Genomic DNA, 12,810 nt, shown 5'->3' on the forward strand with positions numbered 1-12,810 from the left:
CAAGTAAGGAAAGCAAAACAAATGCCCAAGGGGATGCTTTTCATGATTTTTGACACAAAAAACAAAGCAATACAATTCATTAAATAATGCAGAGGGAGGTGCACCCAAGGGGATGCTTTTCATGATTTTTTAGCACAAAAAGCAACTCACTGCAATTTACTAAATACCTATATGAGGGATATGCTCACTCACTCATGGGGGGAGATTGTACCCATTACCTTACGTTGCACCCTTGGATCTTGCTTTTTTGCTACATTGTGTGTTTTCTCAATTTTTTATTGTATGGTTATTATACGGTGAGGGTGAATAACATCTTCTTAGTGAATAGCACGGCTAGGGTGACTAGCAGCTTCTTAGTAAAAAGAGATTCTCAATGTACATTTCGCAATATGTGAGGGTGCATAGCATATTCTTAGTAAAAAGATATTCTCAATGTACATTTTACGAACTTTCAAATGTGGAATGACAAGGGTAAAGGGTCCAATAGAGTGTCATCTAATGGTCCCACATTATATCTTATTTCTTAAAATGAGTCTTATAAGATTTTTTTCAACAGTCTAACTATATGCATCATATGTTATCGAAATAACATTTTTTGGCATTTTGATATTTTTATAAGTGGACTTAGCATTTATCCATTAATTGTGATGCAATTTTAAAAAGTTAATCAATAACCATTCTAAGAATCACAAATTGCATTCATACAGAGCACTTAACAATTTTACTTTGGCTTTCAAGTATATTTGATCAATGCGAAACCTTGTTGATATGTGAAATGCTCATAAATGAAGGGTTCACAAAAGAGTGACAATCATGGGCCAATAGAGTGGCACTCAAGGATGCATTGCTTTAAGGTTTTACAAAATATAGAATATAAAAAATTTACATGAGACAATTGTTTAACTCATACTAAATTTATATGTAGTGGAAAAGAATTTGCACTATAACTTTAAATGACTAAAATAGATCCATTTTTAATGCAGAGTGTCTCTCAATTGGGGTGGGGTGCTTTTTGCTTTTGGGGGTGTCATCTTATTGGCCCCTTTACCCTATACTTTAAGTTGCAACTTTGGATCTGCTTCCACCCATGCTTAAATTAGAACTAGGATGTGATTTGGGTGCTTAACTTGCAATTTCCCATAGCATCGTAAATTAGAATTGGTTTCAAACCAAGGACTTGATTGGACAATGTGTGAGGGCAATGCCCACTAAGGTTGTGAACCACCTCATTTTCAATATGATTGCAAAAATATATTTTGTGGCGACAAAATTTCCTCTCAATGGTGATAAGTAGTACTTTAGGCATTTTAAAATAGGGTTGTACCTATAAACCCAACCTAGGATTTTAAAATAGGGTTGTGCCTATAAACCCAACCTAGCCGTTGAAAAAAACGTTTTTTTGATTTGTAACTAGTGCCCATTCTATTTGCAAACAAAGGAGTAGTGGAGACAGGTTCTTTTTGGTATCAAAGTGATTGGATACTTAACCAACTATTGCTTTTTCTTTTATTGGTTTCTTAGTTCTCTCATGTTTATGTATAAATATCACGATGGATGTGTGGTAAAAGGTCATTTTGTATGATTATCCCAAGGGTCAAGACAAGACGATGTTCATAAATGATATTTACTGACATATTCTGATTTGAGATTTAAACTTTTGAGTTTCAATTTTATTATGCTCTCAATGCTCTCATGTTTACATGTAGATATCAAGATGAATATTTGGTAGAAAGTCTTTTTATACAAATTTCTTACCAAGTAAGACATACTTTTTCTTAGATTTCATGGTATGAAAACTTGGAAATAGTTGTAGACTTCTAACAATATAAAGAAACTACAAAAACATGGTACGTGGCTCTCTTGACATTTTCTAATAGATTTGATATTTATAGAGAGGACTAGGATTTGAAGAAACTACAAAAACATGGTATGTGGTTGAGTCTTTTGACGTCTTTTAATAGATTTGATCTTCATAGAGAAGACATGTTTTAATAGATTTGATCTTCATATAGAAAAGTTATGAGAAAAGTTATGAAGAAAAGTCTTAATTTTATTTTTGGGAATGCATCCCCAAGACTTGTTATAGAGTAAAGTTTCAAGGAGGAAGACCAAGCTTCATGTTGGTCTTCTAGAAGAACACTATACTGTATTTCAAATTTTAGCCTTTGGGCAAGTCAACCAACTTGCAAGAGTTTGGGAATGAGCAATAGCCAAGTTGATTGGGTAGGTATGTAAGTTGTGGAAGCTTTGAGTTTCAAATCCCACGATTGAGTGGCTTAGTGGTGGACTACCTTTGGGTGAAAAGACAAGGTGATATAATAATAACACTAATGAAATAGCACTAATAATTTATATTAATGTATTATTTCAGTTTTAGGTTTGGAAAGCCCCATGAACCTCCAAAGGGCTTCCTTAACCTGCCCCCTTCTCTCACTCTCTCACTCTCTCATCTCTTTCCCTAAGCCCTTCCTTTCTCTTAATCGAATCAAACATTTTTCAGTTACTCCCCCCCCTCTCTCACATGTAATCTCTCTCTCTCTCTTTTATCTCCTCTTTTTACTTAACCCTCTCTCTCTCTCTCTCTCTCTCTCTCTCTCTCTCTCTCTCTCTCTCTCTCTCTCTCTCTCTCTCTCTCTCTCTCTCTCTCTCTCTCTCTCTCTCTCTCTCTCTCTCTCTCAATTAAATCAAACTTTTTACAAATGTCTCTTTCCCCCCTTTCTAAATCAAAAGGTTTTCTCTATCTCTTCTCCCCCTCTTTTAGTTAAACATTTTTAATCCCTCTCTCTTTTTTAATCAAATCAAACTTTTTACAAACTTTTCTCTCTTCCTTTTTAAATCACAACTCTCTCTCTCTCTCTCTAATTAAACATTTTTAATTAATTTAAACTTCTTCCTCTTTTTTTCTCTTCTCCCACTTCTTTTAATTAAACATTTTAAAAGCCTTTTTGAATTTTCCCTTTCCTTTAAATCCCCCCTCTCATGTGTACTCTCTCTCTCTCTCTCTCTCTCTCTCTCTCTCTCTCTCTCAAAAGTATATTTCTCCCCCTTTTTGAACCAAAAGTTCTCTCTCTTCTCCCCCTCTTTTAATTGAACAATTTTTTAAAAAAATTAATTCAACCTTTTTTGACATAGTTTGTGACATACTTTGAGAGAGGGGGAAGGGAGAGAGAAGAAGAAAAAGAAGAAAGAGAGAGAATTATAGAGATACGAAAGATAAACTTTAAAAGAGAGAGAAAATACAATAAATTAAAGAGAATGGAGAGAGAGAGAGAGAGAGAGAAAGAGAGAGAATGAAAAAAGAGGAGAGGGAGAGAGAAGGACAAGAGAGGAGAGGAAAACACAATGGAGAGAGAGAGAGAGAGAGAGAGAGAGAGAGAGAGAGAGGAGAAGAAAGAGGAAAAGAAGAAGAGAGAGGGGGGAAAAGAAAAAAGAGAAGAGTCTTTTTTGAATTTAAACATTCTTTGATATAGTTTTTTACTTTTGAGAGAGGAAGAAAAGATAAAATTTGAGAGAGAGAATTATAGAGAGAGGAAATAGAGGGAGACATGGGGAAGAAAGAGGAGGGAAATTTCGAGAGAGAAGAAAAAATGTTATTCAAATGATTGCTACATCTTTGCTAGACAAAACCGATGCAAGTTCCTTTTTTAATTATATATTTGGGTCAAACCTTTTTTTTTTGGAATAGCTTTTCTAGGCCCAGTTTCAAATATTTTTATAGAAAATGGTTTCATAACTACATTTATGATGACATAAAGAGAAAAAGAAAGTGAGAGAAAAAAATGAGAGAGAGAGAAGGAAAAAAGCAAAAAAGAGGAGAGGAAGAGAAGGAAAAAGGAGGAGAGAGAAAAACAATGATGAAAGTGGGGAGGGGAGAGAGAAAAAAAGAAGAGAGAAGAGGGAAAGAGGAAAGAGGAAAGAGAAAAGTTTTTTAAAATTTAAACATTTTTTGACATGGTTTTTGACTTGACATAGAGACAGAGAGAGAAAAGATAAAATTTGAGAGAGGGAGAGACTTATAGAGAGACACAGAGAGAAAATATAAAATGAGAGAGAGAGAGAGAGAGAGAGAGAGAGAGAGAGAGAGAGAGAGAGAGAGAGAGAGAGAGAGAGAGAGGGAGGGAGAGAGAGAGAGAGAGAGAGAGAGAGAGAGAGAGAGAGAATGAAAAGAGAGAGGAAATAGGGGAAAGAGGGAGAGAGAAGAAAAAAGAGAAAAAACTTAAGAGAGAGAAAACGAAAAATGAGGAGAGAGAAAGAGAAAGTGGGGGAGAGAACAAAAAATTAAGAGAGAGGTACAAAGAGAGAAGAAAAGAAAAGAAGAGAGGGAGAGAGAGAGAGAGGCGAAAGGAAGAGAGAGAGTGAGTGAAAGAGAAAAAAGAAAAAATAGGAGAGGGGGAGAGAAGAAAAGGATAGAGGAGAGAAAAGTGATGAAAAAAGAGGAGAGACAAAAACATAAAAGGCAGGGAGAGAGGGGGAGAGAAGAAGAGAGAGAACAAAAAAGAGGAGGGAGATAAGCAAAGAGAAAAGGAATAAATACGAGAGAGAGAGAGAGAGAGAGAGAAGAAAAAAGAGGAGAGGGAAAGAGAAGGAAAAGAGATGAGAGGGAAAAGCAATGACGAAGGAGGAGAGAAGAAAAAACAGGAAAGAGAAAGTAAAAAATTATGGAGAGGGGGAGAGAGGAAAAGTGGGGAGAGAGAAGAAAAAGAAGAAGAAAAAAAGGGAGAGGAGAGACGGAAAAAGAGGAGAAAAAATTTGAAAGAGAGAGAGAGAGAATAAAAAGATGTGCGAAAGAGAGAGGAGAAGAAGAAGAAGAAAAAAAAAATGAGGGGAGAGAGAGAAAAAAAAAGAAGGGAGAAGAAGAGAAAAAAGAGGAAAGAGAGAGAGGGAGAAAAAAGATGAGAGAACGAGGAATAGAGGAGAGAGAGAGGGGATCAAAGAGAACAGACAGAGAGAGAAGAGGCAAAAGAGAAGTGAAAAGAAATGAAATAGAGAGAGAGGAAAAAAAAGAGAGGTGAGAAGAGAGAGCAAGAGAAAAAGACAAGAGAGAGAGAGAGAGGAAAGAGAAAAATCAAGAGGGAGAGAGAGGAAAGTGAGAAAAAAATTTGAGAGGGGTGAGAAGAGAGAAAACACACACACACACACACACATACAGAGGAAAGTTTGACTTGAACTTCCAACTTTGTGGGGTCCAATTGGTACCAACTTTGTATATAGATAAAATTTTATAAGTTTGATGTATAAAAGAAATTGTATGTATATATTATATTGTATTGTATAAATTACTTTTAGTTTTAAGTTTGATATGAGAGAGAGAATATGGAGATGAGAAAAATTAAATTAAAACAAAAAGCAAAGAGAAAGAGAGAAAAAAAATTTAAACAAAAAATTTGAGAGAGAAAGAGAGAGAGAAGAAATAAATTAAAAATAAAAAAAGAGGAGAGATGGATTGTGAGTGAGGGCCATTACACACCCAAACGCGGCCACCCAAGTCCACCAACATGGGCCAATAGGAAGGGGCCAATACAAAAAAAGGGCACCCCCATCTTACAAACCTAGGGCACATGGTAGCTCCAACTGGGGAGGGGGGGGGGTATTGAATGCTCCCCCAACCTTGTTTTGGCCTTCCACAGGGCGGGGGAGCTTCCTCGTCCAAGTTTGTATGTAGGCCTCCAAGTTGGGTCCCTCCATCTCTCTCACCAATCACCTGCAGTGTGCCAGGCCCCTCTCTCTCTTTCCCATTGTGAAGAAGATGTTGTCGACGCTATTGTTGTATAAACGTGGTGGGAAGCCATGCCTGTGATTTTTTTGCATGTTGATTATGCAGTCCATCTCTGTTGAGCTAATGCATGGCTTCATTTTTTTTTGTTTGCAAGCGCTTGTAGATTATGATCGCATCTATCACAAGTATGCTCTCTCTCTCTCTCTCTCTCTCTCTCTCTCTCTCTCTCTCTCTCTCTCTCTCTCTCTCTCTCTCTCTCTCTCTCTCTCTCTCTCTCTCTCTCTCTCTCTCTCTCTCTCTCTCTCTCTCTTTGTGATTCGTATTGAAAGAGCCACCTTGCTTTAACACTGGTAGTTTGCTCTTTAATTTCCCTTCAGCTAATGAATACATTTTTAATTTTTCATAGCTCAAAGTTCAGTTCAAATTTCATGGTGACTGAAATTTAATTACTACCACCATCATGGCCTGAATTGGATAGTGTTACAAATGTTTCAAAATAGTATGTGTAGGTTGTGCTCTCTCCATAGTTCCCCCTATGTAGTAGGCCATCTCTCTTGCATTGGGATCAATGGATTGCATGAACCGATCCATTAATGAATTGATTAAGGCCCAATCTATAAATTAAATGTTGTCAATTTCATCATGCATATATTGATTATACATATCTACTTTTCAAGTATTAACCAATCTAAACGTATTGTCCCCCATTTTTTCTTTTGCATTGCATATATTGATTATGCATATCTACTTTTCAAGTATTAATCAATCTAAACGTATTGTCCCCCATTTTTTATCTTGCATTGGGGTCAATGGATTTTATGACCAATCCATTAATGAATTGATTAAGGCCCGATCTATAAATTGAATGTTGTCAAATTCGTCATGCATATATTGATTATACATATATTGATATTGTACAAACGGGTTATCATTTGATTGTGTCTAGACTAATCTTGCATGATTTGAATGTGTATATACCAATTATGTATACACTGATTATGTATAGATTGTCATACTTGATTTGAATATGTATACATTGATTATGTATAGATTGTCATACATGATTTGAATATGTATACATTGTATAGATTATCATACATGATTTTGTATAAGCTGATAATGTGTAGATTATGATACCTAATTTGAATATGTATACACTAATTACACAATGATTATGTATACAAATTGTCTCATAAAGTTATGCATACACTTATTATGCATATATTGATATTGTCTCAGAAAGTTATGCATACACAGATTGTCTCATAAAGCTATGCATACAATGATCTTGTATACGTATTGTCTCATAAATCTATGCATAAAATTGTTTTAGTTTAAGCATGTTTATTAATGTAGACATTATGATCAATGTTAGCATTGCTGGATCTATAGATTGAATTGTTCCAAATTGGTTATGCATACACTGACTATGGATGATTTGAATTTGTGTATTGTAAAGTTATGCATACAATGAATGATATTGTATATGGATTGTGTCATAAAGCTGCATAAAGAACAATAATGGATCAATTGTGTAAAGAACAATAAACCTCTTAGTCTATCCACATATTGTAAATAACTATGTTGATCAAAGGCAAGTGAATGCACAGAGCATAATAAAGTGCTACAACTCGTTCCTTTGTAATGAGTTTCAATTATACTTTCCACATGACAAGCAACTTTTAAATTCATTTCGTTATTTTCATGCGTAAGGTGGGGCTTGATGGATACAAAAGAAAGCACTCCCATGGAGGAGTTTCAACAGTTTGTGTCTCAAATGAGCCAGGATGCAATATGCAATAATGACTTTATATACTTTTCGAGCCAAAGTGTAGGTGTTCCAAGCCACATTCCAAGCCTTAGTGTGGGTGGCGCTATTTCTCTAAATGTGTTTCCAAACCGCCCTCCTTTGAAGAATCCTCGTCCTCCTCAATTCATATCATTCAAACGACCAAGATAGTTAGGTATAGAGGGACCCACAACAGTACACAATACTATAATTCTTTGTCCAATTCCACATAGTCCTCAACATGCCCCCCTGCACCACCACAACAAGAATTGCATGCAATAAGTTATTGTGATGCAATCTAGGACACATGTGATGAGGTTGATGTGGTTCAGACCGAAGTACCAATGGTGCCACATTCTGAAAATACCAACAAGTAGCGTCCACCACAACGAACTTCATTGGAGTGTGATGCACCAAAACCTCCAAAACCAAAGAGGTTGCGGAAAGGAAAGAATCACGAAGACGCACCTGAGACACAAGATCATTCAACAACCACAAAAAAACAGTTCGCTCAGTGGAAGGATGCATGGAGAGTATAGCTGGATCCATGAGTGTAGAGTTCTCAAAGCCACCGAAGCAAGGAGTGGATATATGGTCCAAGGTAGCCACACATTTAGTATCGCTATTTTCAGAGTTCGACAAAGATGGTGATGCATGTAGAAAACATTGGGGACACGTCTATGAGTCATATAGAAAGGATAAGGCTCACTATGCCATATCAGGCAATGATCACAAGAACACTTGCCAATGGTATGATCTTGTGGATGAATATATGTGGAATCATGCCAATGTTGTCAGCGATGCAGATGCCTCATCTGTTGGTACACTACATTAGTCTCCAATGATCCAGGTGAACACACACAGGAAGACATTGGCTCTAATGAGCCTCTGAAGATTGGGCAAGATCAAATGACTACCCAAGGAGCACACAATAAGAAGGGTAGAAAGATAGAGGTGTCTCGTAGTGACATGGCTAACACCAACCGATCAATGTTAGCCAACCAAAAAGTAAACTTAGAGGAAAAGAAAGCATTTGAAGAGCGCAAGCTCGTTATTATGGATACACTTGCCTCCTCTGTATCTGGTTTATTATATGTAATCAAAAGTCTTAAAAAGGAATGATGGTTTCAATAGTCGATGAATATGGAACTTTTTTTAAATATATATATATATTTAAGTCTACTTATATATCTCTCTTCAATTGTCTCATAAAGTTTCATCATATTTTTTGATAGGTGAATGGATGATGAAAATCTTTTGATGATGTGTGTCATCAGTGTTGTAGTTGCTATCACGGCAATATTTCAGCTATTGTTAAGTGATTTGGATGATCTTTGATGGAGTGCATGATTCGAGGTTACATTACACATCGAGCTAGGATAGGTCATCAAAGGCACCATCGATGATCATGATGGGCTTATCCTAGACCATAAGTTAGCACCAAAAATGCAACACAAGAACACAAACTATCAAAGAGCAATACATGTCAAGAAGTGGGCTTGTGTGGCTCTGCATCGCCTGACGAGCGGCTCAAATTTGGGACTTATAACTGATTTGTACAAGGTCTCAACTTTGTTTACACATTTGGCTGTTTTGGAATTTTGTGATGCACTGGCTGCATCTAGATTGCATGGTATGTACATAAAGTGGCCAACATCACAACAAATGCAAAAATATGCAGATGCATTTCAGGCCTTTCAAGGTATACTGTATGTTGTTGGTGCAGTAGATGGTAGTTATATACCCATCATTGCCCTAAGAGAAAACCATGAAGATTATTTTAATAGGAAGGGCTTCCACTCAAATATTCTGCAGATTAGTGTAGCAGCCGATTGTGTTGTTTGGGACTATGATGTTGGCTAGGCAGGTTCTATGCATGATTGGAATATTTTTCAACGTTCAAATCTAGGAAAATGATGTACAAACAAAACTTTGGGACAATATTGTCTACTAGGCAATTGTGCTTATCCTGGGGATGCTTCCTCCTTTCAAGGATAGTAAGGATGGACTATCTCCAGAATGTTATTATTGGAATTACATACAATCAAGTACTCGTATGCCAGTTGAAAGAGCATTCAGCATCCTTAAAGCGTGATTTCGTATATTGTTAAAGAGATGTGACATGCTTTTACAAAATGCCCTAAAGAGGGTGGTAGCATGCCTTATTCTACATAAATATGCATTGTGCATGGAGATAGTTTTGATGATGCATGAATACATGAAGTGACTGTGGAACTTGAGAGAGAAAGTAATGCACCTCGACAAGACATGGACCGGCAAAATAGTTTGAGGAATGGATTAGCAGATATTGCTACTCTAACAAACACAGGTATTACGCAAGCAATTCAAAGAGCTCAATTAGCGGAGCCAACACCGGGGGCAAGTCAACTTGGGGGAGCAACTCGAAGAGATAACGTTGCTCGAGCCATGTTTCAAGAGAGGGAGAATGCAAATGTGAGTCTTTGGTGATTTTAACTCTATGGAGGAGATCGACGATGAAGACAACGGTGAGTAAACTTATGTAGCATCTGCATTGCAGATGGAAAGGTGGAAAGAGGGGTGGTGTGCTAATAAATTACCCTCTTTCCACCTTTGCGCAGAGAGCTGGGTAGAGCCATGCCTTAATAGCATGGTGAAGGGGTTCAACTCCCTTGCTCTCTTTTTTATTACTAATTTGTATTAGTTTTATTAATCACTTTTCTTTTTAGTTTTGTAACATCAATTTGTGATACTTATAGCCAATGATTATGTAAATCGTGAATTGCAATAATAATCGTAAGTGCCAATAACGATTAACATGGATTAGTATATCAGTAATATGTGTTAGTTTTATGAATTGTATCCCCTTTTCCCTGTCAATAACATGAACTTGTGTTATCTAGCATCAATGATTGTGTTTAATCAGGTATTCAAATATTATTTATTATGTCAATAATGATTAACATTTATAGCATCCCTTCATTCACATGTGATCAGGAGATAATTCCGGAAGTGTCAAGTGTATAGGTGGTGGCTGGTGAATAAATAATTGCGGACGGAAGACGGACAACACTTATTGGCCAAAAACAGTGTCCGTCGCCCAACGTGTAAGCAGATGGTAGATAAGTGACTGTCCAAATGGACTTTTCTTGTGTGCCCACCAACTGGGCGCGCTATGGGGGCGTATAACCAGCCTGAAATTGCCATGCGACATGACAACTTTGATTGCCCAAAGAGACCTAACGTTAGTATTTATTATTTATTATTTATAGTTATTATTATTATGGAGCGAGTATATATTGTAATTGTTGAACGCCAAAAAAGCGTCGCGACAGGCGCGTGCCTCGTAGGGTAAGTCGACACGAAAAAGCGCAAGCCGCCTCAAAAGCAGGTTTTTTACGTGGGCGGCAAGGCACCTCTCACACCCGGGACGGGAAAAAAGGGACACGCCCTATTTGTTTGGTACGCTCGCCTGTGCCTCCCACCGTCCCACGTTTTTCCTTCCCCCCTCCTCTTTCATTCTCTCCATCTCTGTGCCTCCTCTGCTGTCGTGCGAAACCCTAGCCCTAACCTTGCACCAGCACCTTCCATGGCCACCTTCGCTGACGCTCCTCCGGGCGACCCGAAAGCAGGCGAGAAGATCTTCAAGACCAAGTGCGCGCAGTGCCACGTGGTCGAGAAGGGAGCCGGCCATCGTCAAGGTACACCTTTCCCTTGAGCTCTCCCTGATTTTGGCACTGCGATGTATAATACTGAGTTCGCAAGCGCATCTGTGTTCTGTGGCGCTCCTGCCTTGGAGTATAGCATGATTCTGCAGTCCGCCCTCGTGCTGTCTATTTTTTCATGTCATGCTTGTGGGAACCTCTGACTGCAGTCCTTCAGAAGACGAAATTGTACTTCTTTTCAACGGGAGAAGACGAAATTGCTCAGTGCATCCCGCTTGATTATTCATTTCGGGTTGACTAAAAGTCAGTGTCTAACGCTTTTTCGGAATCCGAACTATATAGCTTGTAGAGACACGAAATTGCTGTGTTTGATTATTAGTCAGGGGCATATGCTTTTAAGGAATGCGAATTAGACAGCATTTAGAGCGTGAAACGGGAAAGTATGGCCCATCTATGGGTTCCTGAGATTCCATGTTTGCCACTGTTTTTTGAGAATGAAGATCTACTTCTGGAAGGTGAAGCCTGTGCTCTTTCATGGTTGGAATCTCCGGATGCCCTTCTGCTGCTAGTATGCCCTAAATGTATCCTACATTGAAAAAAGGTTCGTGGATTTGGTTTTGGGGCTCACTTCAATTGCTATCATTTTGTTCCAGGGCCTAATCTGCACGGTCTGCTAGGGAGACAGTCGGGTACCACAGCTGGGTATTCTTTCTCTTCAGCCAACAAGAATAAAGCTGTTGTGTGGGGGGAGGAAACCCTCTATGAGTACTTGCTCAACCCTAAGAAGGTGATTGGCCCCTTCAGTGGTTGCTTGTTGCCAATTTGTTTTGGATTCCGGCACAGGTGCAACATATCATGAGTTTCTGCTGTCCGACTAATGTGTTGTGTTGCTTTTGTGCAGTATATTCCTGGGACCAAGATGGTGTTTCCTGGCTTGAAGAAGCCTCAGGAACGGGCTGATCTGATAGCGTATTTGAAGGCCTCCACCGCTGAGTGAAGTGGTGGGATGTGCTTTTTGCCCATTATTTTTTGTGAGGTTGCAGTGGGACACTGCTGAGAAACTGATGCATCCGGCTTATTTGGTTGTCAATTAGAAATTTTGGTTAGGTTATAATAATTGCCCAATTGGAGAGCAAATAAAAATTCTGGTGGTGTGAAGTGGGCCTAGCTTGCCTCACAGTCATTAAACATTCTTTTTTAATAGTGCATCCCTTAAATAGGGTTTTCTCACGTTTGTTTTGTATACTGTTTGGTTATGCTTCACTGTCATGAAGCGCCCTTTTGTAAAGTTTAAGTGCGTTCGATAATGAGGGCTTTGTCATGTTCGTTTTGTATGCTGTTGTGGTTATGTCTTAATGTGAGTGAATGAGCTGTGGTGCATGTTTGTATACTGTCATTGGTCCTCCACTAGGGGTAAGAGAGGCTTCCATGTAATTGTTTTATAATAGGTTTTTCTCACTATGTAAAGTTGTTTTCTTTTTCACGTACGATGTAGGAATTGTCTTTTCAGTGGTTTTTGTGCTGGACACAAAAGCTTTAGAAGAGGTTATGGGAGTGGTTGACTTTGAGCTGTTCTAGATAATGTTGATGCCTGTGTGTGTGTGTTATTTTTCGTAATGATCCTATGCTGTTCAAAAATGTGTTGGAGTTACGTGCTCTAT

The 12,810-nt window shown here is 38.1% G+C and overlaps 1 protein-coding gene across 1 annotated transcript; it reads left to right on the forward strand.

Moving 5' to 3' along the window:
- The first annotated feature begins 10,951 nt into the window (after positions 1-10,951).
- Positions 10,952-12,379, forward strand: LOC148022556 (cytochrome c). The gene is made up of 3 exons (XM_087695509.1): positions 10,952-11,185; positions 11,803-11,936; positions 12,051-12,379. Exons 1-3 carry the CDS (start codon positions 11,074-11,076, stop codon positions 12,144-12,146), a joined length of 342 nt encoding a protein of 113 aa, XP_087551635.1. The 5' UTR covers positions 10,952-11,073; the 3' UTR covers positions 12,147-12,379.
- Positions 12,380-12,810: the final 431 nt, after the last annotated feature.

Source organism: Lygodium microphyllum, chromosome 16 (assembly GCF_053477565.2).
Source record: "Lygodium microphyllum isolate KBCC chromosome 16, Lygodium_microphyllum_v1.1.10, whole genome shotgun sequence".
Classification (NCBI taxonomy): domain Eukaryota; kingdom Viridiplantae; phylum Streptophyta; class Polypodiopsida; order Schizaeales; family Lygodiaceae; genus Lygodium; species Lygodium microphyllum.